The sequence below is a fragment of the Miscanthus floridulus genome, chromosome 9 (assembly GCF_019320115.1).
Source record: "Miscanthus floridulus cultivar M001 chromosome 9, ASM1932011v1, whole genome shotgun sequence".
Lineage (NCBI taxonomy): Eukaryota > Viridiplantae > Streptophyta > Magnoliopsida > Poales > Poaceae > Miscanthus > Miscanthus floridulus.
Window position 1 is genome coordinate 100,877,537 of NC_089588.1, and position 25,748 is coordinate 100,903,284.

A 25,748-nucleotide genomic window follows, 5' to 3' on the forward strand; every position below is an offset into this window, starting at 1 on the left:
CATCTACACATCACTGTCGGTTTTAGTTTACAAACCGACAGTGAATTAGGCCTTCTGTGTCGGTTTGAGCAACCGACTATGATTGAAGCTATCACTGCCGGTTTTAAAACCAAAACCGGCAGTGAAGGGCCCTGCCGCCATCTTTTAGTAAAAAAATATAAAAAAACACTATCGGTTTGGAGCCTGCCATTGCAGCCTTTTTGTAAAAAATATAAAAAAGTTTGGCCCACCTTAGATTCGAGCGCGGGTCGCGAGGTCGAGAGTGCGTGGCCTTAACCGCTGAGTTAGGATAGGGAGTTCGGTTAGAATGGTTTTTTTTCTTTTATCCCATCGTAATGCACTACTAAATAATAAATGCAAAATCAAAAAAGTTTGGCCTGCCTAGGATTCGAGCGTAGGTCTCAGAGTACAGAGTGCGCGGCTTTAACCGTTGAGCTAGGATAGGGAGTTCGGTTAGTTTGATTTTCTTTATTTATTTATTAATAGAAATAATGCAGTTAGTTTATATTCTAAAATAACACAAAAATTTGTGTCTTGATTCTTTAATTCTATGATAATTAATTAATGGTCTATAATTATCAAATAATAGTGTTTGTGAACATCATCTTAATATTTGATTACATAGTCAATAATTAAATTGTAGAGATGCGCACAAAATATAAATTAAATATTTAGTGCGAATTACTGATACAACGTCTGCATAATGATTATATAGTTAACAATAATCTAACTATCTTTAGGTGCATCAACAATGAGGGTCTCATTGTGATCAATTCTTACATAAGCAGGTTCGTCACCCTCTTGAAGGAAAGGTAGGGGTACGTTCGCCCCGAATGGATGCATTTCCTGATAGCCCCTGTAGTCTTCTTCGTCCGTCACTCCATCGACACCGACAATCTTCCTTTTCCCTTGTAGGATTACTTTTAGCCTTCCTTTTGTCTTGTTGTCCTTTGAATAGAAGACTTGCATAACATCTCTTGCAAGGACGAAGGGGTCGTCTCTATATGCGGTCTAAGTGAGATCAACGGTAGTGAACCCTTCGCTGTCACTGTTGATTTCCTCGAGCTGGACCCACTAACAGCGAAAAAGAGCTGCCTTCAATGGACCTTAGGCTAGCTCCCATATCTCCACTATGAAACCATAGTATGTCGCCTGCACGTTGCCGTTTTCATCGTGAGCATCAAAACAAACATCACAATTTTGGTATGTGCTCTTTCCATCTTGCTTTTTTGTGTAAAATGTGAATCCATTGATTTCATACCCTTGGTACTTAAGATATGTACTCGAAGGCCCCTTGGCTAAGGCATCTAGTTGATTACCTAACTTTATTCCAAGCTAGCGACGTCGCAACCAGCTGACAAATTCCTCCTTATGTTTTTATCCAGCCAAGCCTATGACCTGCTCAGATATAGAGTTTGTAGCGATTGCCTATGCTCGTCAATGTATGGCATCACACCCTTGGCTTGCTAGAGAACAGCGAACTGTGCCTGTCTGAAATAAACAGGGTCGTCTACTGTAACAGATTTCTCCCTGATCGTTTCTTTGCCACGTAGTCTTTCCTCGTGATGAGATTCTGGAACTCTGACCCTTTTGATGTCCAGATAATATGTGCAGAACTCAATGGCCTCCTCCGTTGACCATCCTTCAACCATGCCCCCTTCTGGCCCAAATCTGTTCCTAACATACCTCCTGAAAACTTTCATCAATCTTTTGAAAGGGAACATCTGATGCAGGTACATTGGGCCAAGGGCTCTAATTTGGTCAAGAAGATGAATGAGCAGATGCAATGAGATATCAAAGTAAGTCGGCGGGAAATGCATCTCAAGCCTAACGAGAGTTTTGGCTATGTCCCGCTGCAGCTGCTCTAGCGTGGACACATCAATGACCTTTTTTGAGATCGTGTTGAAGAACAAGCAAAGCTTTATGATTGGGGGCGCGAACCTTTGGGGGGAGGATACCACGTAGGGCAATAGGGAGTAGCTGAGTCATAATGACATGACAGTCATGGGCCTTCATAGGGCCATAGTTGAACTTGAGTTCTCTCATGTTCACTAGCCTCTTCGGGTTCGCATAGTAGCCCATTGGGACTTTGAGTTCAATGAAGAAAGAAATAAGCGCACGCTTTTCTTCCTTCTTCAATGTCCATGACGCAACCGGAAGTTCGAACTGGCCATTCTCTAGCTCCACAGGATGTAGCTCCTTCCTGATTCCCATGTGTTGCATGTCTAGGCGTGTGGCTAGTGAATCCTTCGATGTCCCCTCGGTGTCCATCAAGGTGTTAAGAGTGTTAGCGCACACATTTTTAGTCATGTGCATGGGATCAAGACAGTGGCGTATACTCAGAAATGGCCAGTAAGGTAGTTTCTAGAAAACTGATTTTTTCTTCCAAACGCTCCCATCAGGCGCTGTGTGGGGGGGTACGACCCCGGATACTCACGACAAACCACATGGGCTACGCCCCTAGGGGCGGCCTAGCCCAGTGACGAAGCCTTGCGAGGCACGACTCTGCTCGGCGCCTCCCGCAAGACATGGGGAAGATATCCTTAGGATACTACGAGATCTGTTAGGATACATATGATCCCATGATTTTTGTAATCTGTTATTACTTTCCGGTTATCTCTCAGATCTAACCGACTTGTAACTAAAGATGGCAACGGGGAATTCCCTGTCGGAGGATAAGCCACCATCCCCATCCCCGTGGGGGGGAATTTTCCCCAGCCCCGTCCCCATGAACAACCACAGGGAGCCTTCCTTCCCCATCCCCGATCCCCGGCGGGGATTTCGTCCCCGCGGGGATCCCCGTCCCTGATACAACAACATACACAGGCATAAATCTTGCAAGGTTGACAGATTCACACATGCATAAATCTAGCAGCAAGGTTCATAGATTCATAAAAGATCACAGATTCATAAATTATGTGATACTCATTAGTCTAATCAATCTAGCAACATAGTCTTGCGTATATATATACTTCGGGGCTAATGGGCCTTTTCTTACATGGGCCTTGCGCCCCTGGCTACTACGATTCGATGGTGCTGCTTCACGGGGTGGGGATGCTGGGATCGGGGTCGGGGACCAGGGTACCATCCCCGTCCCCGCCATCCCCGACGGGGACAACAATTCTACCAATTCCATCCCCGTGGGGATCAATTCTCCACCATCCCCATCCCCTAATGGAAGAATTCCCCATGGGGAATCAGGGATCGGGTCCCCGTTGCCATCTTTACTTGTAACCCTGCCCCCTGGACTATATAAGGCGGGTAGGGACCCCCTCCAAAATCAGGCAATATCATATGATAGCTTCTACTCAATGCTCAATTCACCACCGACCAGTTGACCAGACTGTTTTTCGCTCGTGCTTCATCGCCAGCTACGCCGGTTACTCCTCGGTGCTCGGATTCTTCGTGCTCGAGGACTAAGTGGGCACACTTCACCGCACGGACGTCGCCAGCTATGCCGGGGACTCCTCGGTGCTTGGACATCGCCAGCGACGCCGGGGACTCCTCACTCTTCAGTGCTCGGACATCGCCAGCTACACCGAGGGCTCCTCGCTCCTTGGTGCTCGGACATCGCCAGCGACGCTGGGGACTCCTCACTCTTCGGTGCTCGGACATCACCAGCGATGCCGGGGACTCCTCGTTCCTCGGTGCTTGGACATCGTCAGCAATGCCGGGAACTCCTCGCTCCTCGGTGCTCGGGAATCGCCAGCGACGCTGGGGACTCCTCGCTCCTCGGTGCTCGGACATCATCAGTGACGCCAGGGACTCCTTGCTCCTCGGTGCTCGAGAATCTCTAGCTACGCCGGGGACTCCTCGCTCCTCGGTGCTCGGACATCACCAGCGACATCAGGAACTCCTCGCTCCTCGGTGCTCGGACATCGCCAGCGATGCTGGGACTCCTTGCTCCTCGGTGCTCGGACATCGCCAGCGATGCTGGGGACTCCTCGCTCCACGATGCTCGGACATCACCAGCTACGCTAGGGACTCCTCGCTCCTCGGTGCTCGGACATCGCTAGCGACGCCAGGGACTCCTCGCTCCTCGGTGGTCGACATCGCCAGTGACGTCGGGGACTCCTCGCTCCTCGGAGCACGAACATCGCCAGCGACACTGGGGACTCCTCTCTCCTTGGTGGTCGACATCGCCAGCGACATCGGGGACTCCTCGCTCCTCGGTGTTCGGACATCTCTAGCTACGTCGGGGACTCCTCGGTGCTCGGACGTCGCCAGCTACACCGGGGACTCCCTTGCTACTCGAATCTTGCTACGTCTCATCGGTGTGCTATCAAGCTGCTCCATGTTGTTCGGGTCAGGGTGCTGATCTTGGGCAGCACATCTGGGGTCTTGATACGCGCATGTCAGACGATGTCGGCAAGCTTTTAGACTTCTTTTCCTTTGACCCTGCTACAAGATTCATTCTTCATCTTCTAGCAGGCTCGGGGACTAAGTGGGCACACTTCACCTTGCGGTGAATGTGCGCTTTTCTCATCTCGAGGCTATGCCTGGGGACTGGCTGCCTGCTCGGCTGGTCTTCTACTTTCTGACCCTAGCACCACGTGACTACATCACCTACTGTCAGGCTCGGGGACTAATTGTGGGGGTATGGCCCCCGGTATCCACAAGACAAGACATGGGCCGCACCATCAGAGGTGGCCCAGCCCACATGATCAAGGCGTGCATGGCGCTGCTCGGCGTGCACCGCAAGATATTATATAGTACCAAATAGGCTACTTTCCTTGTAACCCTACCCCTCTAGAGTATATAAGGAGAGGTAGGGGTCCCCTAGAAGACAACGGCAGAGAGATCCATCAAGATCTATCTACTACATCTCAATACAATACATCAAAGACACAGGACGTAGGGTATTATGTCGATCAGATGGCCCGAACCTATCTAAATCGCTGTCTCTGCGCCTTGTGTCACCATCTGGTTCCTGATTATGCGCACCTCCACCGACAAATGTACCATCGCGGGATACCCCTCGGTGGACTACCGATGATATTCTGTCGACACGCTGCTAGTACATTGTCCCCCTTCCCAAGGACAACCTCCAGTTTGTTGGGTTCTCAAAGTATCGCAGGCCCGTCTCGATATTTTGGAGCTAAGCGTTTCTCAATAGTACCATTGAAATCTTTTCTGTTTGTGCGGTAAGGGTGATCCTTAGGTAGGAACCTACGGTGTCCCATATAAACTATCTTTGAGTTATTTGGTAGATTTACCGTATCGGTGTCGTCCAAGCACTCGACACATCCAGTATAGCCTTTTGTCTTCTCTTCGGACAACGAACCTCGACCTGGCAGGTCGGTGATTGTAGCGATAAGTACTCCCTTGATCGTGACATGTTCCTTTTTGTACTCGTCCCAAACATCCGGCACACCCTTTCAAACATCTCCACTAGTTCATCGATCACTGGTTCTAGAAACACATCGATGTCATTCCCAGGTTGTCTTGGCCCTTGAATCAGTAGTGGCATCTGGATGTACGACCGCTTCATACAGACCCAAGGTGGAAAGTTGTATATACAGAGCGTCACTGGCCAGGTGCTATGATTGCTTCTAACCTGGTCGAAAGGATTCATCCCATCTATGCTCAAAGCAAACCAAAGGTGCCTTACCTCTCCACTGATGTCCTTATAGAACATAGTATTGACAGTCCTCCAGTCATGCCCATCGGCGGGGTGCCTCATTATTGTATCTTTCTTACGCTCTTCGCCATGCCAGCGCAACAGCTTGGCTGACTTTGCACATGCAAACAGCCTATGCACCCGGGGAGCTATAGGAAAATACCAAACGACCTTTACGGGACCTCCTCTGGTCTTGGTACCCTCATTTGACGGCCCTTCCTTGTATCATAGCTTCACACTTAGGGCACTTGTCCAAGTCTTTGTATTTTTCCATGGTACAATATGCAATCATTGGAACACGCGTGGATTTTTTCAACCTCGAGGGCCGATGGGGCAGATCATTTGCTTGGCCAAGTATGTCTTTTCTGGCAACTCATTTTTTTCTAGGAGCATTTTCCTTGTTATACCTAACAACTGATCGAAGCCTTTATCGCTCAATCCGTTTGTCGATTTGAACTCTAACAGCATGATGTCGGCTTCCAGTTTGCTCATTGGACAATTCCTATAGAATGGTGTTTTGCCATCTTGTCTCATTTTCTCTAGCTTTCTCAGCTGTCTTTCACAAAGACATCCAGTCTCTACATTACATAGCAGCTAAGAAATGCCATTGTTATCCTCGGTGTTGTCAGCTAGCGTGTTCCTAAACACATTATTAACTATGGCCATAGGTTCCGTCTTGACACTGGGTTCCTCGTCAGCATCGTGGATGGCTACGTCAGGCATGTCCACATCATCATCGTTTTCCTGCAGAACATTCACACCAACCTTGCCACGAATAGTCCATATCGTATAGTTTGGCATGAACCCCCTGGTAATCAAGTGCGATCGTATAGACTCAATTTGATGAAAGTTCCTATGATTCTTGCAATCTTTGCATGGGCAGAAGACAGGGTTCGCATTCCCAGCATGGGCTTTGGCATCGATGATAAACTGGCTGACGCCATGCATGTACCGCTTGTCCGTTCGGGACAGATGCATCCATTCTCGATCCATCTCTGCACAAAAAAATATTGAGACAGTAATTACAAAGAATTAATAAGAAATCGAGCTTCATGAACAACAATTGTAGCTCGAAAGTACCATTTTTGGAAAACATTATTGTACACTAATTATTGGAAAATTGAAATTGGTAGCCCCGGCCCTGTAAATTGAAAATCGTAGTAAAAAACAATTATTGCACAATATTGAAGAACAACTATTCTACTCTACTTCTAAGAACTAATTATAGCATCACATACTAACAATGATGATCTTGACCACCATGGAATCATTAGCTTGGAATTTAAATGTGTTCATAGACACCAACCTTTTGGATGATGGATTCACCACAATTTGAGCCTTGCACAAATGTCCAATTGGAAAAGTGCTCTCTAGAATGGAGAAAGTAGAACTAGAATGAGAATCAAGCAATGTAGCCATCAAAACAAAGCTAATTAAGCAACAAAATCTAAGGAGTGGATGTTTGTTACTAACCTTAAAGCAAAAAGATCAAGCCATTCTTCAAAAATCCAAGCACTAGCTTCATGGTGAAGAGCAGCCGCAACAATGGAGGGAAGGGTCCAAACGCGCGCCTCTGTTCTCGGGGTGGAAGAGAGGAGGAAGGAGAGGACGGCTGCAGGCTTTTTGTGTTGTAGGCTTATCACCGTCGGTTCTTAGCTACCGACAGTGATAAAGCCCAATCACTGTCGGCTCTTGGCTTAAACCGGCAGTGATGAGTGCCCGCCAAAACACTGCCAGTTCAAGCCACAAACCGGCAGTGATGTGGTCCTTCGCTGCCGGTTTTAGCCAAACCCCAATCATTTTTTCATTTTCAAGCTCATAACCGGCAGTGAAGGTACATCACAGCCGGTTCTCACAAATCCGACAGTGATGATGCTGACAGTAATGTGCAAATCTGGCGTAGTGAATATAGTCTCTGCTGATCTCCTAAATGTGAGGTCAACAACTCTAAACCTCTCATTGTGACCAACAACATGCAAGAACATTACAACTTGTTCTTCAACAGATGCATGTATGCCGTTAGTGACCAATTCTCTACTACGAAATAGGTCACACAGTTGGAAAAAAGGTTCCCTCTTCATCCTAAGAAGGTTTACACAATGAACATCATCAGATTCATATATGTATTTTAGGTTATTCATCCTCTGTTGGTCCCTCTCTGCCATAGGTCCATAGGTCACTGAGCGGGCATCTTCAGCTCTTCTTAAACCACATGAAAAAACCACGCAGCCACTGCAACTACCACAGTAGCGACTGCCCTGCACCTAGCTTGGAAGTCCAGGTCTACCAATAGGATGGAGGATAACATTAGATATGAATCATGCACTTGCGGTGTATAAGGAGTGTGAGGAGAAGATGAAGAAAGAGATCATAGACCTGAGGGATAAGGTTGGAGACTTTGGGTTTCACATTGACTATCTCGATTGCAAGGTATTCAAACTTGAGGACACTCTGGAGCACAAGAGATAGGGGGCCGTTCAAACCGATAACCAATGATCATGTCAGAGGAGATACATACATGGCCATAATATATATATACTGTTGGAGCATCATATAATACTTATTGATAGATAGGGGCCGAGCCAGGATTTGAACATAGGGGCCGTTCAAAGCGATAACCAACGATCATGTCCGAGGAGATACATACATGGCCATAATATATATACTGGTGGAGCTAAAACTTTTTACATGCCTGTATGTTTCTTATTATGCAGAAATATTTATTTTATAGTGTTTCTCTTTTATACAAATAAAAAATCCCTTTGCACTTCGCTCATGAGCCCGGTGGCTGCCCGGGGTCGCTAAGCGTTGGTTTAGCCACTACTGAGTATACATAACAACCAAATATATGGTTGTGTTACGATGCAAAAGAAATCTAAAAAATAAAAAGTGCACTAAATATTTTAGAGAAAAAAGAAATAAAATAATTAGCCCTAGGTCTTTATCGTTCACCTGATCAATCTAACTCTTAGACAAAAAAAAGAATCACAATAATAACATGAACAAAGAATGAAGATAAGAAAGATAACACGAAGACTAATTCTAAATAATATGAATGTTATTAGAGTTCAATTTAGCAAACAAGAAAACACTAATTACATTTGACAAATTAATTAGAGAGTGTACTGTGACGACGAACTAGATGTTTGTTAGGAAATAATAAATAAAAGGAACAAAAGTATGGATAAAATGATAAAAAGCCAAATTTTATTTATATAAGACGCTATTAGAGACGAATTCCTGAATACAAATAAGACCATTAACTAGCAATTGAAACATTAAGTAGCTAATTAAGGGGGTGTAGTGCATGGCCACCTTCTCAATGGACACTTATTGAATTATCGTAATCTACCCTATCCTATAATACACAAGTTAGAATAAATCTAACGCCACACAACAAATGCCTACTCCACAGTCATGACCTATGCTACATCTACATCCATGAATGCACCCAGAAAATATAACACCATCAAAACGGATGCACCAGATTATCTCTTAGCCATTCTCTCTCATTACTCATCCAAATCTGATGGCCCATGTTTAGTGTGTCTGCCCTCCCGCGGATCTCCCACGCCCGCGCCTAGCAGCCATGGTTGGATGCTCAAATTCTCTTTTTCCGTCTATTCTTCACTCGAGTGTGTGGAGAGAAACTGATCCGATCGCCGGCGCCGCGACAGGGAAGCGGCGGCAAGGGGCGGGCCGTCTCTGCGCTAGGCGAGGCCGCCGCGGGGTGCGCGGTGGCCTGGGTGCCGCTGCCAGGCGAGGCACGAAGCTGGACGGGGCCTGCCGTGGCGAAGCTTCTGCGCTCCCCAGCGTCAGGTTCGGGACATCGTCGGCCAGGTAAATCTGCCCGCAGGAATGGTGGTCGTGGCGGTGGTGATCCAAGGCCTGAGCCCCCGGCGGCGCCGTGGCCAGGCCTATGCCCACGGTGGCCTGCGCCCACGGCGGACCCTGGCGGCGGTGACATGGCCAGGCCCACGCGCACGACGGACCATGGCGGCGGTTCAACTCCATCCGCAGTCCACCCCTGCACTCCAACGTGACGCGGCTCCGCAGATCAAGCACAGTCACGCAGCTCTTCACTGGCACCAACAGGCAGGCGTGTGCATCTCTCATCCTCCTTCCCTTCTCCTCCTCCTCCTCCCCTTCTTGCTATGGTTGAATCCATTGGTCCTGTGCTGGATCTGCAGCACCAGTGTATTCTAATATGTGCTTGTTAAGTGTTCGATGGTATTCTGCCGAGAAAAGGCCTAGGTCCAATGCTGTGTGCATCTTGGAGGTACGAGATGTAGAATTTGGTCTCGTGCTTGCCTGTAGTTGATTTTTTAGAATTGAATACTCATGCAGATGCCTATTTGTTGAATAAACTAACCATATTTGTCATGTGCAGATTACAGCTCATCCCTGTATTTATGTGCTTGATACACCTGGAATTCTTGTGCCAAGCATACAAGATATGGTCTAAAGCTTGCTTTGATTGGTAATATTTTAGTTCAATTCAATGGAGTAAACTGGCATACTTGTTCTTTCTGCAAATTCTTGGTACTAATGGTGCTGTTTTAAGCTCTATATCTTCTCCCTACCTTGACTATTACAAATCAGAGATCGAGAAAATTGGTAAAGAAGTAAGTTGTAGTTTCTGTACAACTAGATTGTTAGCTCTTGCATCTATGCTTTAGCGTATACTTTACATTGTTTATTTTGATAGGGCTGAATGCTGATATTGTGTTTCCAAAATTCATTAGTGTTTATATATGCCGGTATAAACAGAACGTGAAGCCCTGGAAGTGATGATAATTTCTCTAGAAACTTCTAACTGAAGTCACCTAGGTAAGAACAACCTTCAAGCTCGAATCTAAATTAAGTAGGGGGTATTATAGCAACAAAGTTAGAACTATAATTTTTACCCATACGAATTTGCAATACAAACTAATGTTTAGTCATAAAAAAAGATATATCCTTTTGCTTGTCAAGGAAAGTAGTATTATCTTTGGCGATAATTTTTATTGATAAATTGTGTGTTAAAACTATTTTAGCATTTTTCAGAAAGCAGTTAGCTTTGGAGAAAAAGATCAAATAGTTTTTGTAAATGGTCCTATTATCCTTTTCCTGTAGATGAAGCATATGTGTTGCTATTACTTTCTCAGTGTTCATTCTTCTTTAGATTTACCTGGGTTTACTCGTGAAATTTGGTGCCTTCTGAAAGTTTTTTTTGGAATTCAAAGAGGTTGGTTGAGTTTTGGTTTTCAAAATAATTTCATTTTACTCTAGAATGCAACATGATATTACTATTTCTTTGAACTTCACTAAACTTCTGGTGCAGGGGCCATTGAAAAAACAGGGGACATATAAGAGTAGCTGAAGGATTATGAACAAAAGCAAGTCTGCTACTTGTTCATTTAGACATCAGCCTAGAAAACTTGAAATTTTATTCTTTTTGATCTCTATCTTCACTGATGGATCTGTTGAGGTAAGTTACCTCAAATTTGATAGGTTTAGTCAAGAGCTTGCAAATATTCTTCTCATGTTTCCTATCTTGGAGCTTGGTTAAATTTCTTTATCTGATTAAAGCATGCATTTACTGATATAATTTTGGCGACCAATAGGTGTTGGCTACAACGCAAATGCCTCGGGAGGCTGCTGGATGATTATAGGGCATAGCAGATGCTGTTAGAAAATTTATATGGGTACTTGAGGTAATTATTATGTCTAGGGACCCCCTTAGTACCCTTATCAAATGTACCAAGCTCGAAGAGCACACTTCTTATTAATGGAAGCGTAAATTTCTCTTTATAGTTTTAATCACCAAATCAATTGTGTAAGTATTGTTTCCCGTAGCGTTAGCACGGGCAATATAGAGAGTGTACTGTGACAATTGAGCAAACAAGAAAACACTAATTACATTTGACAAATTAATTAGAGAGTGTATTGTGACGATGAACTAGATGTTTGTTAGGAAATAATAAATAAAAGGAACAAAAGTATGGATAAAATAATAAAAAGCCAAATTTTATTTATATAAGACGCTATTAGAGACGAATTCCTGAATACAAATAAGACCATTAACTAGCAATTGAAACATTAAGTAGCTAATTAAGGGGGTGTAGTGCATGGCCACCTTCTCAATGGACACTTATTGAATTATCGTAATATAATAAGTATTCTTAAAATTTGGCTCGAGGAGACATCCAAAACTGTTTCTATGGGTGCAACTATTGACCATTGTAACATAATAATAATAAATGGAAAAACTATCTGTGACTATGTACTTATAATAATTTGTAAATGATGGGATCAGATGTTTTTAATTCTATCATGTAAAAGTAAAAAGATATTTGAACAGTGTTGTTATCGAACATATTTTCTCTAAATAATCAAGATCTTATTGTGGTAAAAATAAATAAATAAATATACGAAGCACGTATGTATATTGAATTTTCACAGGATACAGAATGCACCGTAACATACAAATATAGGAGTAAATCAACATGTACAAACAATTAATACAACGAATATATTTTTCTGTTCCACCAAATGAAAAAAGAGAAAAAAAACGATATATACTAAATAAAAAAATATTTGAAGAAACCACACTACTTAAAATCTGTGGCGCAAATAATTAAACCAATTGTCAATCTAGTAAGATCAGATATTTTGCTTGATTGTCTTGCATGCAAAGCGCAGGCATGGATCATGCCCTTGTTTCCTTATTACTAGCACTTGGGCATGTTAGGAGGACGTGCCATCATTTGAGCGTCTGGGGTTTTGCCATTTTTCACAATGAACACAGTGTTCATGCCCCACACCATGTGACGATCGAAGTGGCAATGCATAAACCACACACCTAATAAACAAGAAAAATAACAGCACAACACATATAAGAAAAAAAATCCATATAACAACGCATATATATTACTGTAGTTCATCGTTGCCATGTTGCCCAAATTTAATTCAAATGCAGTTCTTACCAGGATTTGCGGCACGGAAGCGCATTGCAGCCCAGCCGCCAGGGGGCACGGATACGGTGTTCTGGTACGGCGGATCCACCAGGTTGTACGTGGCCGGGTCCTTGTCCTTGTCGAATTGACCGAACCCTCGGCCCACCACGTAGAAGCTGAAGCCGTGCAGGTGCATGGGGTGGCTCTCGGCGGTGAGGGCGTCCTGGAACACCACCTCCACCACGGTGCCGTACTCCAACACCTTCACCTTGGTGCCCTGCTTCATGAGCTGGAGCTCCTGCGGCGATTTGGAGGCGGTGATGTTGAACAACAAGGGCGGCCTGTCGGGGAAGTCCGGCTCATACACGCCGCTGATGGAGTCGTAGTACGCGTCGAGGATGTCGACGGCCGGCGCCACGAAACTGATGCTGTTCAGGCTTGCCGCGACGCGGCCGCCTAATGGGCCGCCGCACGTCTTGTTGGCCTCGCAGGGCAGGGTGCCGGCGGAGATTGTCACGAGCATGTGCTCGTCGACCACCATTGGCACATCGATCGGGTGCTCCTTGGTGACCAGGGACCGGAGCTGCGCTGTGTACGCTGTCGCCGCGGTGACATCGTGGACACCCGGCAAGTCGGGGGAGTCTGGTGGCCCCGTGCACGGTGGCGCGTCCGTGTACTCCAGAATGGCCGTGGTGATTTTTTCGTCGTACGGGAGTAGTCCTGCGTTGGTGAAGAACGGGCTCGCAGCCATGTAGTAGCGGCTGTTGTCGCCTGAACCGTTGGTGGCGCGGTTGGCCTCGAGGAGCACGTTCATGGTCTGTCCGGAGGAGATCATGATGTTGTCGACGGTGAACGGCTTGAGGTAGCGGCCATCAGTGCCGACCACCGTGAGGCGGTGCCCGGCGACGGCGAAGAACATGTCGGTGGTGAGCCCCGCGTTAATGATCCGGAGCAGGTACGTCTTGCCCTGCTCCACCGGCATTCTGAAGGTGTCGTTCTTGGAGCACGGGGCGTAGTCGCCGGGCTGGCCGTTGATGGTGTTGGCGTCGGAGACGTTGACATCGCCGCCGGTCCGCTGGGCCTCCAGGAGAACTTGCTCCACGTCGGCGTTCCACCACTCGCCGAGGATGATGGGCACCTCCCCGTGCGGCGTGGGGTAGGGGTAGACGGAGCCGTCCTTGGGGCTGATGACGATGGCGCCGTGCACGGTGGCGCGGTCGTAGTCGCTGTGCGCATGCCACCACAGCGTGCCCTCCTCCTCGGTGAAGATGATGCGGTAGGTGAAGCTGGCGCCGGGCTGGATGGGGCACTGCGTGATGTACTCCGGCCCGTCGGACCACGGGTTCCGCGGCTGGTCCACGCCGTGCCAGTGGACGGTGATGTTCTTGCTGCCCTGGTTGCACACGTTCACCACCACCACGTCGCCCTTGCGCGCGTAGATGGTCGGCCCGGGGAACTGCCCGTTCACGGCCAGGATGGTCTTCTCGTGGCACAGCCGGGTGACCTTCGTCTCCTTTATCTGCAAAAAAAAAAGAGTTGATCACACGCCGGCCGCCGTTATTATTATATATTATTAGCCGTTGTAAGTCTACCTAGTGGTAATATAATTAAGTCGAAATGAGATGTATCGATCAACTTACAACGAAGTCGTAGTGAGTCTCCGGGCTAGCTGCAGCAACTCCAACGGCTAACACCACGCCTAGCAGTAACCAGCAGAGCCCTGCAGCCGTCATCTTAGCTACACCGCCCATCGTCTCGATCGGACGTTTGGTTTCCCAAGGAGCATGCATCGAGCGATCGGGAATGCGATGCAAAGGCTTGCTAGCTTCTGCAATGTGCGCTCGATCGGCTCCGTGCGTTGCTGCGAACACGATGCTCATCTGCAGCGGATACCGCAAGTATATTTATAGAGCGAGCTGCCAATGCAACGACGAGGGATGCAGTATCATTAATTAGTTAATTATTCTCCGTTAGTTCGTGATGCCGACACCCACCGTATATCCAGTCGATAACTTCGAATGATTGGTCTTGACCGCTCCGCGCGTTGCTGCGGAAATTTTGTAATACTATAAAGGCCGGAGATACTTCTGTAATGTTAAGTAGGAGAAAATCATTTTTTAAAGTAAGATGCATAAATTAAGCTACAAATCGTCCGGTACCAATGATAATGAAATCAACGGGCTCGGGCAAGCAAAAGTTCAATTTAATCCGTACTAATTAAAATTTGAAACTTAAAAGATTGATGAAACCATTTACCTGATGCAAAGCCGGCAAATAACATTCAATTGAAAAGAACAAATAAACAATTATGAAATCCGCCTACCTGATCGTGCTTCGTGCTCGGCACTTAATTAGCTGCAAGCTGCTCTTGATCAGTACAGACAATAATTGAACCAAGATTTCTAACTCAGTTAGCAAATTAAACAAATGGTACAAAAGCTGTGATGAAAAATATTAAGCTCGTGCTTGGTGCTACCTGGAAAAAAAACGCTATTATGCAACGAAAAACTGAAAAGAACAAATAAAAAATTAAGAAATCCGCCTGCCTGATCCTGCTTCGTGCTCAGCATAAAACCGAATGATTGCTCAAATTCCTCCACTTTCTAGCAGTTTTTGTATGCATTTAGTGGAGAAGATCCTAGAGGGAGGTGAGCATGCACGTAGTGCAAGATTGAAGGTTGTACATATTTTGACGATGTGGAAGCATGAGGAGCTCGAGAAATACTATCGTGACAGGGATCTCGTATTTAGGTATAGAAGATTAGCCTGGACCAATGCATGGTGCGGCTGCACAAGCCGCGCGTACCCTGAAACGCCCTCCTCCGATCCGTTAGCGTGAGTTGATTGGCGTACGTGGCCAAGCTACGCTACTGGATTCAGGTTCTTTGCAGGCACTCGGCAAAAGTCAAATTGCACTCGGCAAAGCCTTTGCCGAGTGCGGTACTCGGCAAAGAACACACGGCAAAAAATTGATCGGCAAAGCCCTCTTTGCCGAGTGTCTTTTATCGGGCACTCGGCAAAGGCTTTGCCGAGAGCCCGGGGGCACTCGGCAAAGAAAAGCGACCGTCACGGCGCCGGCCCCGTTGACGGTGGCTTTGCCGAGTGCCAACCCTGCAGGCACTCGTCAAAGATTTTTTTTATTTTTTTTAAAAAAAATTTCTTTGCCGAGTGCCCCCTGGCCGGCGCTCGGCAAAGTTTGAATTTTTTTTTAAAAAATTCTTTGCCAAGTGCCCTATTGCCGGCACTCGGCAAAGTTTGAATTTTTTTTTAAAAAATTCTTTGCCGAGTGTCCTCTGGCCGGCACTCGGCAAAGTTTGAATTTTTTTAAAAAAAAAAATTCTTTGGCGAGTGCCATGGTCATGGCACTCGGCAAAGCTGGAAAAATGGTTTTTCGAGCGCCCATTTTTCCAGCTTTGCCGAGTGCTGTGACCATGGCACTCGGCAACGGGGTCCTTTGCCGAGTGCAACCCTCGGCAAAGTGACCCAAAACGGTAATTTTTTATTTTTTTTACATTCCATCATGACAAATAAATTCATACAATCATATATCTCATCCATCACATATATATCCCATCCATCACATATATATCTCATCCATCCACACATCCATCCGCACATATCACATCCATCACAATATATATCACATATATAATAATAAGTGCTCAAGTCCATCCAAATAAATCCACAAATCCATCAAAGTTCACAAGTGCATCACAAGTATATCACAAGTCCATCACCAAGTGAACAACAAATGAAAAAAAATACAACGTGCACTCATCTCGGCCACTGGGACTGTGGTGAAGGCCTAGTTCCATCATTCGGAGGTGCATGAGGTGGATTATTCGAACCACCGTCAGATGGAGACTGCACAAAGGAGAAAAGATTGCATGTGAGACAAGATTATTTGGATAGCTAATCTAGGAAGGTAGAGGCCATACAAGCAAAGCACAAGCGAAAGTAAAAAAACTTTCATACTCATGGGAGTAGCTAGAGCTGCAGGACGCGGAGGCAGAGGTGGAACCAACAGCCCAGCTGGCAGAGAGAAGCCCACACGTTGCCCAAGCCCTTGTAGAAACTCCGTAATGTCCGTCAGCCTCTACGCCTGGGCCTGCCGCTCGGCCCGCTTGGCCTCCAGCTGGGCCGCCATCCTCTGGTGCCCGGCCTCCAGCTCCTGACGTTGCCTCATTTCTTGTTCCAACCGGGCCAGCAATATTTCACTCCAATGTTTCAGTAATACAAAGCTAATTAAGGTGTGTAAAGATCAATGTATGACGAGTAAAATAGAAATAACCTCGAGTGCGTCGACCCGGTGCTGTGCTGCGGTCGGCCGTGTGCGAATGGCCGGGCTCTCGCTCGTGCTCCGTGCTCGGATCTGGGAGAGAGAGGGAGTAGAGGCCGTGTCGATGACGCCGTCGCCAAGCCAGAACCGCCCATGCTTCTTGCCTTGCCCCGCCCTCATGACGGCCTCTCCATCGAAGTCCTGGGTGCTCGGATCATGGTCTGACCCATGGAGCGACCTCGCCACCTCAGTGTACTCACTGATGCGGGAGTGGACGCTCGGGTTCATGTATGCCTCGGGCGGGTCCTCCAGGTTGAAGGAGACGTCGGATGTCGCCTTGCCCTTGTGGGCCATACACCATGCCTGGAATTCCGAGCAAGCTTGGCCACTATGTGATGCCGACTACGAGAAAAGATAGCACGATGATTAGAAATCAGGCAGAACTGAGCGTCACAATAGATAAATGAATTCAAGTACCCATGCTTGTTTGTATCCGGTGAGGCTGCGGCTGCCTTGATGGTGTGCTGGACCTTGCATCTGCAAACGACGGTCCCGAGCATCCCTGTGCATCTTGAGGTACTCCTCTGTAAACCACCTCTCCACCATCATCGCCCAGCACTCGGGATACTCTTGGCACCACCAGGGAATCATCTACACGTCATCAAGTATTGGACATATAAGAAGATCAAATTAAACCAACTTAATCTCAAAACGAATCAATATTGATGTTCTTCATTTACCTCAAGGTACTGCTCCTGGGTCAGCTGCATCTCTCTTGCGTCTTTCTTGGTTTTCCTCTCTCCAAGCTTTGACCCGTAGTAGGTTACGATGGCCTGGATGCGCACCTCATGATGCATGTCGGAGATGAGTTTTTTACAGGCTTTGGTAGTCACCTGCTCTGCCCTGGCCTCAAATCCCTCCTCGCATCTATAATAAGTCTGCATACAAAAGCGATGTATCCATTCATTATTTCAAGAAAAGTCCAATGAATGCAACGTATTGAGCAATGTTGTGCAAGGGAGACTTACCCAAAGCTCTGCCTTCACCCGCGCCGCCTTGTTGGGGTACTCCGCATCGGTGGCGACGGCGTAGTGGTCAAACGAGTAGGCCGGCTCCGTCTTCGATGCATGCGTGACAATGCCGGGGAAGTGTTGCCTGCACAGAAGACCCAGGATGCCGTTGACTCGCCATGCGCTACCACCCGACACAACCACCCAGTTCCTGCTCAAGTGATTAAGAAAAATTATTAGTTTTTTTTCATCATATCATATGAAGTAGTGGTGATAACATATAAAGTTACTTACTTTTGCCCTTCGGGGCGAATCACTGGGCGTTGGTGAGGAAGCAGAATATGAGGGAAGCTCGCGGGACCTCGCAAGTAGACACTCGAAGAGGAGTCGGAGGAAGCGGAACCCGTGCCTGCCGCCTCCAACTCGTCGTCCTCATGTGGCCCCTCCTACTCGTCCGTCTGCCGAAACAGCTCATCATCGGATCGTCCACGGGCGCCACCTCCTCCTCCGGCTCCTCCTCACGCGGCGTGGGAGGAGACAGCCCCCTCCTGCGTCTGGCGGTCCTCCTCCTCCTCCTCCTCCTCCTATCCGATCCCTCCGCCACCCCCTCCGCCTCCTCCTGCAGCCGGCGTGGTCTTTGGTAAATCGAGTTCACAGACCTATGACGGTCTCGCGCCATCTTTGTTCAATCACCTGCAACAAAAAAGAAAAACAAGACGTAATTAGAAATAGGTGCAAAAATGAACAAAACATAATTACAAAAAACATAGTAATACATGCATTAGAAATATTTGCAAAAATGAACAAAACATAATTACAAAAAACATAGTATTACATGTATTAGAAATAACCTTCATGATTGAGATTAGCTGGATCATAGGTCTCGTCATCACTATCAACATTGTCCAACTCATCAACACTATCCGAAGGAGGAATGTTGTCTTCATTGTCATTGCCTAAACGTAATCGCTCAAGCATTTGTATGTCCTTCAGATTTCGCACCTCGTCTCCAGCGTCCTCGTCATCATCCCTTTCATTGTCTACTTCCATTCCTATCTCTTCGGTTAAGTCTATGTCAAACCTTCCTTGTAGTCCCTCTTCTTGATAGAACTCTCCATCATATATGTTTGGGTTGAAGTTGTAATCTTCATCGTTTGGGACAGGTAGTTTACCGTGTGGCGATACCTTGTGCACAATAGACCAACCCTTAAGATGCTCGGCGTCTTTGCACGCGTATGACGTATAATAAACCTGGACAGCCTGTTGAGCCACAATGTAGACATCTTTTCCTGGATAGACGGAATCCTATCGAATCTCGACTAGCCCAAGCTTAGGGGTTCGTCTCGTTACTCCAGGATGAAACCAGTGGCATTTGAATATGATAGGAGTAAGAGGTTTGGAACCATAGAATGATAGTTCGTAGATTTCTTCAATTCTTCCATAATAGTCGAGTCCATCAGTGCCGGGCGTAACAACTCCGATGTTTGTGGTTTTTCGATTGGGCCGACTCTGCTTGTAGCTTGCTGTGTGAAAACGATATCCATTCACGTCATAATCGGTAAATGACTTGACCCTAATGGCACAGCCGTTTGCAACCTGTCTCAGCTCATCACTTATAGACACATCAGTTTGGGCTTTCTGTTTGAACCAACAAATGAAATCGGGGCTCCCTGGTCCCGCACCCCTTGAAAGAAGGGTATCATTTTCTTGCGGGGTAGGTTGCCTTGATCCATGCCAGGATTGACAAAGAAATTCCCTGTACCAACGAGAAACAAGGGGGTTGGACGAAGAAACAAGTACATACGGTGAAATGAAACAAGTTCGTTCAGAACTTACCCAATGAACGGCTGCACCTCGATAAGGTTGGTCAACACATATAGCATGATACTGCGCCACTCTTCATTTTTCAAATGCTTAGTGGTCGATGCACTTGCGCTTCCGAGTTGCCCCTGGAAAAGGCTGAGGTTCGATTCATTTTCGCCAGCATTGTAACAAGGGGGTGGATTATAAACGCTAGGAAGTTTCTCAGTGTAGTATTTCTCTGTGAAGTTCGACACCTCCTCTAGAATGTATGCCTCTGCAATGGAAGCCTCAATTTTGGCTTTATTTCTACATTTTTTGCGAAGAGTCTTCAGACATCTCTCGATTGGATAGCACCAACAGTTCAGCATGGCCCCCCAATCCGTGCCTCATACGGGAGGTGCACAATCAAATGCTACATCAGCAAGAAGAACCTGGGTGGAAAGATCTTCTCCATCTTACAGAGCAACACGGGTGCCGCTTTTTCCAAGTCATCAATGACGGTCCGAGAGAGCTCCTTGGCACAAACATGGCGAATAAGTAGCTCAACTCTGCCAGCACTTGCCAGACATGCTCCGGGACATAGCCTCGAACCATCGCCGGAAGAAGCCGGTCAATCCATATGTGGTAGTCATGACTCTTCGTCCTGTTTACTCAAAGAGTGCCTAAGTTCACTCCCCTCTTTAGATTCACTGCATACCCATCAGGGAACATTAGCGTCTTGATCCATTCAAGTACTTCCCTCCTTTGGTCCTTTTTAAAGACGAAATCAGCCTTAGGCCTTCTCCAGGTCTTGCCACGACTAGGAGGCTACATCTCTTGATTTGTTCTATCGCACAATGTTGACAGGTCCACTCTAGCCTTAGGGTTGTCCTTAGACTTTTCAGTGTCCATGAGTGTTGCCCAAAGTGCCTCGGCGACATTCTTTTCAGTGTGCATTACATCAATGTTATGTGGTAGAAGAAGGTCATCGAAATAGGGGAGCCTCGTCATGCCCGAGATATAAGTCCACATATGTTGCTCACCGTATCCCACAAAACCACCTTCTTCATTGGGCACGAGAGCATCTATCTGAGCATGAACCTCGGCACCAGTCATCATCCATGGTGCAGGGTTTGTCACTTTGACACCTTTCGTAAAGTTCTTGATGTCTTGTCTGAATGGATGGTTAAGAGGTAGGAATTGACGATGTCTGTCAAACGACGAATACTTGCCACCCTTCTGCAACCAAATGAACCGCACACCTTCCTTGCATATTGGGCATGGGAACTTCCCGTGAACACACCAGGCGCAGAATATCCCATACGCTAGGAAGTCATGCAGGGAGTAGTGGTACCAAACGTGCATTTTGAAGGTTGTCTTTGTAGCTCGATCGCATGTCCATACCCCTTTGTCCCAAGCATGGACCAATTCATCAAACACGGGCTCCATGAACACACCCATATTACTCCCTGGGTGTCCAGGAATTATCAACGACAAGAATACGTTATGTCGTTGAAAGGAGACACTGGGGGGACATTAAGGGGGATAACGAAGATGGGCCAACATGTGTATGGGGCAGCCATCATTCCATAAGGATTGAACCTATCTGTTGCTAGCACGACATGTACATTACGAGCCTCATCTGCTTTGTCACGATGTTTGTCATTAAAGTGGATCCAAGCTTCACCATCGGATGGATGTACCATCTTGTCAGGATTGTACCGTTTGCCATTTTTGTGCCATGTCATCTGTTTCGCGGATTCCTCGGTCATGTATAGCCGTTGGATCCTCGGTAGGAACGGAAGGTACCGTAGGATTTTCACGGGGATTGTAAGTTGCCTCTTCTGGCCGTCATCAGAGTCTACCTCTAGGTACCTGGAGGATTTACACTTTGGACAGAACTTTGCATGCTCGTGTTCTTTCCTAAATAGGACGCACCCCTTCGGACAAGCATGTATCTGCTCATACGGCATCTTAAGTGCACGAAGGAGTTTCTGTGACTCGTACATGCTCTTTTGCAGAATGTGGCCCTCCGGAAGTAGGGTGCCAATCACGGCCAACATCTTATCGAAGCCAGGTCGACTCAAGTTTAACTCGGACTTCAACCCCATTAAGCGTCCAATGGCATCCAGTTTAGACACCATTGACTGATCGTGAAGGGTTTTCTTTGTTGAGTCCATCATGTCGTAGAACGCCTGTGCGACTGCCTCCATCTCCTCCTTCTCACGTCCCTCATCGAACTGTCCTTGATGAAAGTCATCTAACATGTCTGCTACCCTGGCATCAGCATCAAAAGCCTCCACCCGTGGTCTCACCACCTCCTCTCTCATACGATGGGCTTCACCATGGTGGACCCACCGGGTGTAGTCCGGCATAAATCCATTCTTCACAAGATGTTTACCCATTTCCACCTTGTTTACCCTTCTCCTGCTTCCACATTTGCTGTAGGGACACGAAACTAGGCAATGTCCTTTAACAGCCTTGCCAAATGCACTATTCAAGAAAGCATCGATCTTGTTCATCCATTCCGTGGTGTAATCACTCTGACTTCTCCAGCCCGTGTACATCCACTGACGATCATCCATCCTCTAACATATGTATCAGCGGGTAATGTAACCATCAATTGCATCTACATGGTGTTCCTACTGTCTAATAGGTGAGGATAGGTCCTAATCCCACCCGTGGATGCGTAGATGAGGTTAGTTTCCATGCTCTACTTTGGTCCGAGACAGAATTTCGGCAGCACCTCCCTGCTGTTCTCTAGATACACGTCCTACCAAAGAAGAGTGCGTATCCAGAGAACAACAGAGAGGTGATGTCGAAACTCTGTCTCGGACCGGAGCAGACCATGGAAACTAACCCATCTACGCATCCGCGGGATGTCCAAAAAACGTGGACAATCCGAAACAAATACAGTCATAGAAATGCAAAGATCTGCATACCTCCAACCATATCTCTTTCGAACGGGAGACGCCTAATTGGGTTACGCGATCTACGACCATGATACGGAAAGAGGGGTTATACCTAGGGTGGCGGCGGAGTCAGGCTAGCGGGGCCATGGCGGGTCAATGCAGTGGCAAGGCGACGCGGTGCAGGCAGACCGGCACGGCGACGGGAACTCGGACTTGGCTCCGACGGGCTCTTCTCTACAAAAATGGAACAAAATACTGTCATTTAAAAAAAATCGGCAGAACCTCCCCTGCACGGTGAGGTTTCCAAAACCTGCAAAAAACAGCGGCACGATGGCCGACAAGCATGATATCAATACATGCAGAAAAATATATCCAAGTAGTACCACTACTTCTACTACTACTACCACTATTGCTACTACTACTACTACCACTATTGCTACTACTACTACCACTAGTTCTACTACTACTACTACTACTACCACTAGTTCTACTACTACTACCACTAGTTCTACTACTACTACCACTAACACTACTACTACAACTAATACTACTACAACTATCACTACCATGACAACAACAAGAGAGAGGGCATACCTGACGGGCGCCGGGGGTAGGGCCAAGCGGCGTCGGGGTCGGGGTCGAGCTCGCCAGAGTCGGGAACGGGGTCGGGCACGGGCGGCGTCGGGGCGGGCGGTCCATGGGTCGCGACCGGGGGCAGGGCCGGCTCCTCGGCGTTGGCGGGCTGGCGTGGGTGAGCTAGCCACGCTCGGCCACACGCGGGCGCGGGGGCGGGGGCAGGCGCCGACGTGCGGCCCGGTGGCTAGCGGGCGCGGGGGGCGGCCGCGGGCACGGCGCATGGGGAGGGGAGGGCGGCGCGTGGCTCGGGTTTGGGGTCGGGCCGGCGTGGCCATGGAGGGGGGCGCGCGGCTCGGGGGTGGGGGCCGGGCCGGTGTGGCCACGGAGGGGGGCGCGTGGCTTCGGGGCGGGGCCGGGCCGGCGTGGACGCGGAGGGCGATGCGCGGCGCGGGGGCGGAGGCGGGCCGGCGTGGGCGCGGATGGCGGCGCGCGGCGTGGGGGCGGGCCGGCGTGGCCGTGGAGGGGGGCGCGCGGCTTGGGGGTGGGGCCGAGCCGGCGTGGCCGCGGAGGGCGGCGCGCGGCACGGGGGCGGGGGCGGGGTTGGGCCGGCGTGGGCACAGGGGCTAGCTGGCTGTCTGCTTGGACTGCCCGGCCGGCCGAAACTGATTAAGTGCCCCACCCGCCCTTTGCCGAGTGCTGGATTAGGGAGGCACTCGACAATGGAGGCAAGATTTTTTTTTTGAAATGTCTTTGCCGAGTGCCCCAGATCTGGCACACGGCAAAGTATTTTCCAAAAAAAAACGTTGTTGAGTGCCAGATCTGGGGCACTCGGCAAAGACATTTCAAAAAAAATCTTTGCCGAGTGTCGTGTCAGGGGCACTCGGCAAAGTATTTTCCAAAAAAAACCTTTGCCGAGTGCCTAACAGCAGGCAGGCACTCGGCAAAGAAGGACGTGGCCGAACACTGTTACGTGGGGCAGCCTATGCCAAGTGCCGCGCTTTTGCCGAGAGCCTGGCACTCGGCAAAGAAGTCATTTGCCGAGTGCCCTTTTTTGCCGAGTGCCCGGCACTCGGCAAAGAACTCTTTGCCGAGTGCAATTCTTTGCCGAGTGCGGCACTCGGCAAAGAAGCTCTTTGCCGAGTGCTCAATTTTTGACACTCGGCAAAGCAGTTTGCACTCAGCAAAGGCTCTGCTTCTAGTAGTGCTAGCTACTAGCTACCTAGTACCTACTACCTCGCCGCAGTGGCGTGAGAGCATGTGACGACTGACGACGGCGACGTCTGAGCTAGTAGGCTTGAGTGAATCTTCACCGGGAACTGCCACGACGACGATATTTGCATTGCATTAGATTGCTAGCTTAATTAGATTTTTTTTGAGACGGCTAGCTTAAATCGCAGTAACCTGGAAGCTAATAAGGCTGGAATGAGTCAAGGTCAAGGGACTCACAATGCCCGCCATGCAAGTTCAACTAATGGTAGCAAGCATGCATGGAGAGGGTTCGAGCTTCCGAAGTGAAACGCATCACATGTCTCCAAAGTTGTGTGCAGGTGTCACATAGGTCCATAAGTCTCAAAATGCATTTTTGGGACCTTAGAGTTATTTTGGGTCTCATCCAGGTCCAAAACAACATTTACCTGACCCGTTAGCTGACATGGTATGCTGATTACAGAACTGACCTTCACTACCAGCCCATCATTGTAGTCCGAAGATAGTATGATATGAAGAATCAAAGTCGGCCACTTCAAGCTTGATGAACTCTATTCTGTAGTTGGGCTATGCTCTGAAGGTAACGGGTAAAGTAACCAGCCCGAGGGGCATAGCCACCTTCCCGGACTCTAACTTCTAACTAAGGCCTCTTTTTCTATCCTTAACAAAAACCTATGCAAAAGATAAACTATCTAAATATGCTACTACAGTTTTGCTAGTGTGTTGCTATCTCTACCACAAAAAGGAGTTATGCAACCTAGGTTCCAAACCTATCAACTAGCCTATCACTAAGCTAGAAAAGTAAAGCACAAACCAAGATTGCAATGTAAATGCGGAAGCTAAAGAGTAAGGTAGAGATATGCAAACTCCTATCGACGACTCTGGTATTTTTACTGAGGTATCGAGAAGCGCGCAAGCTTCCTATAGTCCTCGTTAGAGCCCCTCGCAAGGAATCCCTCACAAGGGCCAAGGTCCCCGTTGGGAAACTCCGTGGATAGCTCTGGGCCTTCCGGTTAAGCCTCTTATGGCAAAGCCACTCGTGGATCGCTCCCCGTCGTCTTCACTATCAAGCTTCCAGCCGAAACGCCGCGGGCCTTGTTCCCTCTAGTACACGGTGGCGGCCACACCACAAACGCGGTTGGTGTGATCTCGCTAGACTACAAGCCCCTCTGATATACAACAATGGTGCGCACAAGCATCGAGTGGTAAGAGGTATGCAAACCTCACTAAACACTAGGCCTAAACCTAGAGCAAGCACATAAGCGGTGGTCTAATCAACCTAAGCACTTCGCAAAGCACCTACGCTAATCACCAAATGAATCACTAAGCACTACGCAAGTGGAGATCACTAAAATGGTGTATCAACACCCTTGGTATGTTTCCTTAGCTCTCCGCCACTCAAATGGCTGGTTGGGGGTCTATTTA

General features: G+C 47.8%; 1 protein-coding gene and 1 pseudogene across 1 annotated transcript; one reads left to right on the forward strand and one right to left on the reverse strand.

The window, feature by feature from the left end:
- LOC136480409 (uncharacterized) overlaps window positions 1-14,408 on the reverse strand; it is a 50,456-nt pseudogene extending 36,048 nt beyond the window's left edge.
- Window positions 14,409-23,450: 9,042 nt separating this feature from the next.
- LOC136480410 (glycine-rich protein 5-like) lies at window positions 23,451-23,744 on the forward strand. Its single transcript, XM_066477960.1, has one exon. The coding sequence runs from the start codon at window positions 23,451-23,453 to the stop codon at window positions 23,742-23,744; it is 294 nt and encodes a 97-aa protein (XP_066334057.1).
- The last annotated feature ends 2,004 nt before the right edge of the window (window positions 23,745-25,748 follow it).

What these genes read in the sequence shown, in the direction of transcription:
- LOC136480410 (XM_066477960.1), top strand. Translation starts at nt 23,451, where the DNA reads ATGGAGGGGGGCGCGCGGCTCGGGGGTGGGGGCCGGGCCGGTGTGGCC.